Here is a 6,080-nt window from a genome sequence, read left to right as displayed (position 1 = left end):
TAATACTACGCTATTTGGGCACGTAACATGTACGCATGGCGGTGCATTATTAGACAGTGTCAGTTATTGTAAAGAAATATCATGGTAATCACGACTTTTTGACGTTGAAGAGAAAAAATGAGAATGGAGAGATATAACCCGAAATTGCATGATAAAAAAACTGAGAAACATATGCTAATTGTAAGACAAAAATTGGCTAAAAAATCCTATTTTTTTATAAAAAAGGAAATTGCGAAATACTTCTATATGCTAAACTCAGAATTGTTGAGATGTGAACTCGGAATCAGAATTCTGCGTTTATCTCTCGACATTCTTCCTTTTTTCTACCAATTCTAAAAATAATTTTAAAAAAAAAGATATAAACTGACAATTCTGTTTATTTCCCCTCAGAATTAAACTATGAGATAAAAAGTCGGCTCCTTTAGTGTTTTATTCCGTGTTGGAAACGGGCTTCTGTAAAAAACAAAAAATATCAGACAAAAAGTGATTTAAGATTTAAGTGTTGAAGGCAAAAAGTTTTGTGACATTACTTACTGAAACATATATTATAATGAGAACTACGCCTGCTCTGAAAAGTAGTTAAAGTAGTATTTAAAGTAAAAAGACTTCTTGTAAAACTTGCTTCTATAACTTAAATCATTTTTACAGTGTATGTGCAACTGAGGAGAACTATAAATGTCATACATCAAAATAAAAAAGAAAAGTAAACTTACTTAAAAGTTGGTTCTAATAATTACATGACGCTTTATTTGCAGAAAACAAGAAAATATTCCTGCTTCCTATTTTCCGGCTGTCTAATTGTGCATCTGTTAATCCATTAGAATGTTCATAAAGACTGTGCAGACAATTAAGACAACAAATTAGAAGACTAAATGACCTCGGGCGCCTGTGCTGTTAACCACTAACCCCTGGTGTATTTAGTAGCTCATTCCACTATTATGTGGCCGTATATATTCTGGTCCGTGTGTGTTTTGAGGGGAAATTCATTGTGACATCCTAACTTCCGTCATGGACCCAGGCGGGTTCTATAAAGTATTGGTTTTGGTTTTGGTCTGGTTTTCCCCGGGTGTGGAGGTGATAAGAGCTGAGAAAGGAAAAGTTAGTTAAAAAGAGGCTCAGGTTAACTAGCGATGACAGCTCCTATTGACAAAGTGACAGCGTGATTGTGAGATATTATTTTTTTTACACAATAAACACCTAAATTATCTTTTAGATACAATATTGCCAGCTGCTTTGCCTCAGCCAACGAACAAAAAAATCCAAATGCAAAATGGTTCTACCTTAATCAAACATATTGCTGTTGAACGAATTGGTTCAGCGAATGATTCAATGACTCACTCAATTGTTTCGTTGCTGCATGAAACCGTGTTGTTGATTGAATCGATTCTGTAAATGACTGTTTTGTTTTGTTCATGAATACATTCTTAAACGATTTCCATGGCCATGTACTTACTCTCTATCTTTAACTGACACAATGATCGGAAGTGTGTGCTTTTCTGTAAAAAGTAGCTATAAAATCAGAGCTCTCTTCCAGAAAGAGATAACAACAATTCCTTATTTATACATTTATGATTTACATTACCTTATTTATACATTAGATGGTTTATACATCATCTGAATAAATAATATTTCCATTGATGTATGGTTTGTTACGATCGGGCAATATTTGTCTGAGATACAACTATTAGAAAATCTGGAATCTGAGGGTGCAAAAAAAATCTAAATATTGAGAAAATCACCTTTAAAGTTGTTCAAATGAAGTTCTTAGCAATGCATATTACTAATCAAAAATTAAGTTTTAATATATTTATGGTAAGAAATGTACAAAATATCTTCATGGAACTTGATCAGATATCCTAATGATTTTTGGCATAAAATAAAAATCTATAATTTTGAGCCATACAATGTATTGTTGGCTATTGATACAAATATACCCCAGCGACTTCAGACTGGTTTTGTGCTCCACGGTCACATATTGTGGAGACTATACCTTGGGAGAAAGTATGGACTTTGCCTCATCTGCTTGCCAATAAAATAAAGGAAATAACATTTAAACTGATTCACAAATGTTACCCGACTCAAACCTTTCTTAGGAAATATAAGTCAGACATTGAAGTGAACTGCAGTTTTTGTCATTCATCTGAAGAAGACATTTGTTTTGCCAATGCACCTACACTGGAAAATTTAGCTCAGACTTTTTAGTGTTTATTCAATCTTATTTTGTAAGTGACTTTAAGGATGCTTTCTTTGGACTGATTGACTATTCAAAAGAAAATACAGGAAAATATTAATTAATTTATGTTTTCTGTTAGCTAAATTTCACATTAATAAGCAAAAGTTAACCTGCTCTAAACCTCTATTTTCTTTGTTCAAAGTTAATTTGAAAACTGTATCTCTGTATTCATACTTTGTGTCTTCTTAAGATGTAATTTTATTACCTTATTTTTTTGTTAACCCTGGCAAGTCTGAATGTATATTCTTGAATTTTATTATTTTTTTTTTTTTTGTCTTTGTGTAAAATTGTAACTGTACTGTAGTAATGTTTGTATGTTTAATTAAAAAAACAAAAATTCTTAAACGAATCGAGCGAATGATTCAATGATTCACTTGTCGCCTCCTACTGGTGTAACGATGTAACCTGCAGAAAGAATATATAATATAAGTGTGGTGTTGCTTTTTTGCCTCATGAGCACTGAAGAAAGCATGAAACGTCTGCTCTCTGGTCTGTTTTTAATACACTTTGCACTTTTGTCACTTTTTAATTTTTTCATAATAAAAATAAATAATTGGATTTTTTGGTAGACCTTTTTTGGTCTGTTTTTTTTTTTGCGGTGTGTGGACAAATTCAGCTACCTATTGGACCTGCAGAAAGAAGCAATGTAAAATCTTCACCACTGTTACACGGACTAACAAAATGTGTTTTTTGGTATTTTAAAGATTGGATTTAACTTAACTTAAATTTGCATGATGCAATGTTATTTTCATGTCCATTTATTCTTTTTATTACACACTACAAGGAGCATCACAAACAATTTGTAATTAAGCCAACAATTATAGTAGACTTTGTCAGATTTATTCTAGTAAACAAGAGAAAGAGAACTTCTTATGTCATGCATGTAGTGCTCTTCGTGACAGTCTGTGAGTTAGTATTATGTGACTCAAGCATGTTTATTATCTGTATAATGTTACTCTAGGATTATCTCCTTGTCTCATCAAGTATCATGCCCGTTAACAGGAAACTTCTGTATAAACACATGATTAAAGCAGCTGGGGTGGTTCAGAACGTCACATCTACGCCATCTTCATCTCTTTACACCAGAACATCAGTGAGTGACCACAGTGGACCGTCACCAAACTGTCCTACGCAAGTGACCCCTAGAATTTCTTAGATGTGGAAACATGTGATTCTTAAGAGCATCCGATTAAGCACATTTATTAGCTGTTTACCCCACTGCTGTTTATTTACTCAGCAATTACACATTTCCACAGGCCACATCTGAGTTTCGGTATCACTCAGGACAAAATAGCCGAAAGATCCATTATACTTTCATTCATTCATAATCACGCAGGACATCAGGCTTATCAGCTTACTGTGGCTATTTAGGGACACAGCAGCTCTTATCAAATGAAAATGGACATTCCCGAGGAACAAACCCATTAAAGCTAACTTTTATTTTGAAATTTAAAGAAAAAAAAGAGGCAGTGATCTAGTGATGGTGTCTCCTGAGAGCTCAGAGACACAGTCAAATAATTTTATTCCATAAATAAAAGTTTTTTTTAATGTTGATATTGTTTTCTGTTGAAGAAATTAATGCAAATGCATTATCAAGGTGCACTGCTCCCAAAAGATATACGACAATTCTGTAGAAATCTGTACAGATTCAAACGTCAATCCTTTGACAGAAATACAACAAATGAAGGAAATGTCAACTTTCAAGGCTGAGAGAGGTTATGTCTGTAAATCTGTCCTCATGGAGGGTGGCACCTCAGGAAACAACTCCCTTTTTTTGAGGAAATGATCCCAACAGGACGCAGCAGTGATTCAAGCGGTGTGTTGTGAGAGATGGAGGAGGCATGAACATTTATACAATGCACAACATATCTGTAGGTAATTCTGATTTAAATATAACTTACATGAAAATATAGTAATGGAATTTTAGTGACATTTTTCATTATTTGAATGCACATTTACTCATTAAAACTAGTAAATTATCATTGCAAACTTTGATGTTGGCTTGAGGAAAACTGGCCTGAAAGTTTTAAATGATTTTAACATCCTGAAATTTGATGATGATGACAGACAGACAGACAGACAGGCAGACAGAGCCCGTGTCCTTTAGCCTCCTCGATAGAGCGCCCGCCTCACGCGCCGGACACCGCGGTTCGAATCCCGCTCGGAGCGGGTGGAGTAGAACATAATGATCGTCTGTAGTATCGTAGTTTGTGTAGTATAGTAGCCTGCTGTGAGCACGGATGTGTCTCTTCTTTTACAATATTTACGGGAAAGGAAAGTTTCAGGAAATAGAGACGCTCTCAACGCTCTTCTGCTTTCAAAACACAATCATAAAACATGTATTTACTGAAGAAATCCGCGTATGTGTAAAGATCGTAGGAATAATCTGCTCTGAGGCGGAGAAAAGTGTTTGGGATTGTGTGTAGATCAGATCAGATCTGGCAGGTAATATCACATTAATGACGGTGCAATGAGTCTACATGAGCTGCTTTATCACACATGTACAATATACTCCGAATAAACAGCTTTATATCTTTAGCTAGTTTTATTAAGTAATACAGCAGCTTTATGAAAGTTTGTTAAACTGATCTGCGCCGATTATAAAAAACTAAATGTGTTTCATAACATCAAAGTCATATAATATTCAAGCATGGTAAAAACAGAAAGTAGTTTTTAAATCTCACACAGTTTTTTAGTTGTTTAAATGAGGACATACAGACTTATGGTACACACACACACACACACCTAGCCTATATATATATATAATATTATATATACATATATCACATAATAATAGTCTAATACACCATTGTTTATTTTATGCATAATTTTTATTAAGAGAACCTCCTTGGATGCCAGATTTAGCTCATGTTTTGGGACAAATTCTCAGCATATACACCCATCCTATGGATCTTGTGTTTTTAACATTAGTTGTATAGATGGACATTGTACTGATATTGTTCTCCTCCGCAGGGTTTGTATGTGAGTGATTGTAAGGGTCCGTCATGAGCCGTCCACCCTCCATGCAGCCGCAGATGTGCGGCCCCTGGGAACTGAAGGAGCGACTGGGAACCGGAGGCTTTGGAAATGTCACTCTCTGGCAAAATAAGGTGCAATATGGCTCCTTATTTCATTAAAACAAAGATACAGACAAGCATTTCACCTGTATAAACCCTCTGCAGTGAATGGGTGCCGTCAGAATGAGAGTCCAAACAGCTGATAAAAGCATCACAATAATCCACACCACTCCAGTCCATCAGTTAACGTCTTTTGAAGGAAAAGATGCGTGTTTTTAAGAAACAAATCCATCATTAAGATGTTTTTAACTTCAGAACATTGACTCTGGCTAAAATAGTCCATAGTCCATAATCCATAATAACGCTTTCTTCTGTGAAAAAGTGGTCTGGTCTGAATCAGGAGAGAAATCTGCAGCCATCAAGCACCGTTTACAAGCCAAAAAACAAATATGTGAGTGGATTTTAAAGGAATACTCCACTTTTTTTGAAAATACTCATTTTACAACTCCCCTAGAGTTAAACAGTAGAGTTTTACCGTTTTTGAATCCATTCAGCCGATCTCCGGGTCTGACGGTAGCACTTTTAGCTTAGCTTAGCATAGATCATTGAATCGGATTAGACCATTAGCATCTCGCTCAAAAGTGACCAAAGATTTTCGATAATTTTCCTATTTAAAGCTTGACTCTTCTGTAGTTACATCATGTACTAAGACTGACAGAAAATGAAAAGTTGTGATTTTCTAGGCCGATATGTCTAGGAACTATACTCTCATTCCGGCGTAATAATCAAGGAACTTTGCTGCCGTACCATGAGTGCAGCAGGCGCAGTAA

General features: G+C 35.0%; 2 protein-coding genes across 2 annotated transcripts in view; one reads left to right on the top strand and one right to left on the bottom strand.

Moving 5' to 3' along the window:
• LOC306848635 (synaptic plasticity regulator PANTS-like) overlaps positions 1 to 6,080 on the bottom strand; it is an 806,624-nt gene that overhangs the window by 718,859 nt on the left and 81,685 nt on the right. The window lies entirely within an intron of this gene.
• LOC306848375 (inhibitor of nuclear factor kappa-B kinase subunit beta-like) overlaps positions 4,485 to 6,080 on the top strand; it is a 30,937-nt gene continuing 29,341 nt past the window's right edge. The window contains exons 1-2 of the mRNA XM_079382886.1: positions 4,485 to 4,678; positions 5,207 to 5,343. Coding sequence (XP_079239012.1) covers positions 5,239 to 5,343 — 105 coding nt within the window. The 5' untranslated portion in view covers positions 4,485 to 4,678; positions 5,207 to 5,238. The remainder of the gene's footprint in view (positions 4,679 to 5,206; positions 5,344 to 6,080) is intronic.

The sequence above is a fragment of the Barbus barbus genome (assembly GCF_936440315.1).
Source record: "Barbus barbus genome assembly, chromosome: 28".
Classification (NCBI taxonomy): Eukaryota; Metazoa; Chordata; class Actinopteri; order Cypriniformes; family Cyprinidae; genus Barbus; species Barbus barbus.
This window is presented reverse-complemented; position numbering and strand designations above follow the sequence as displayed.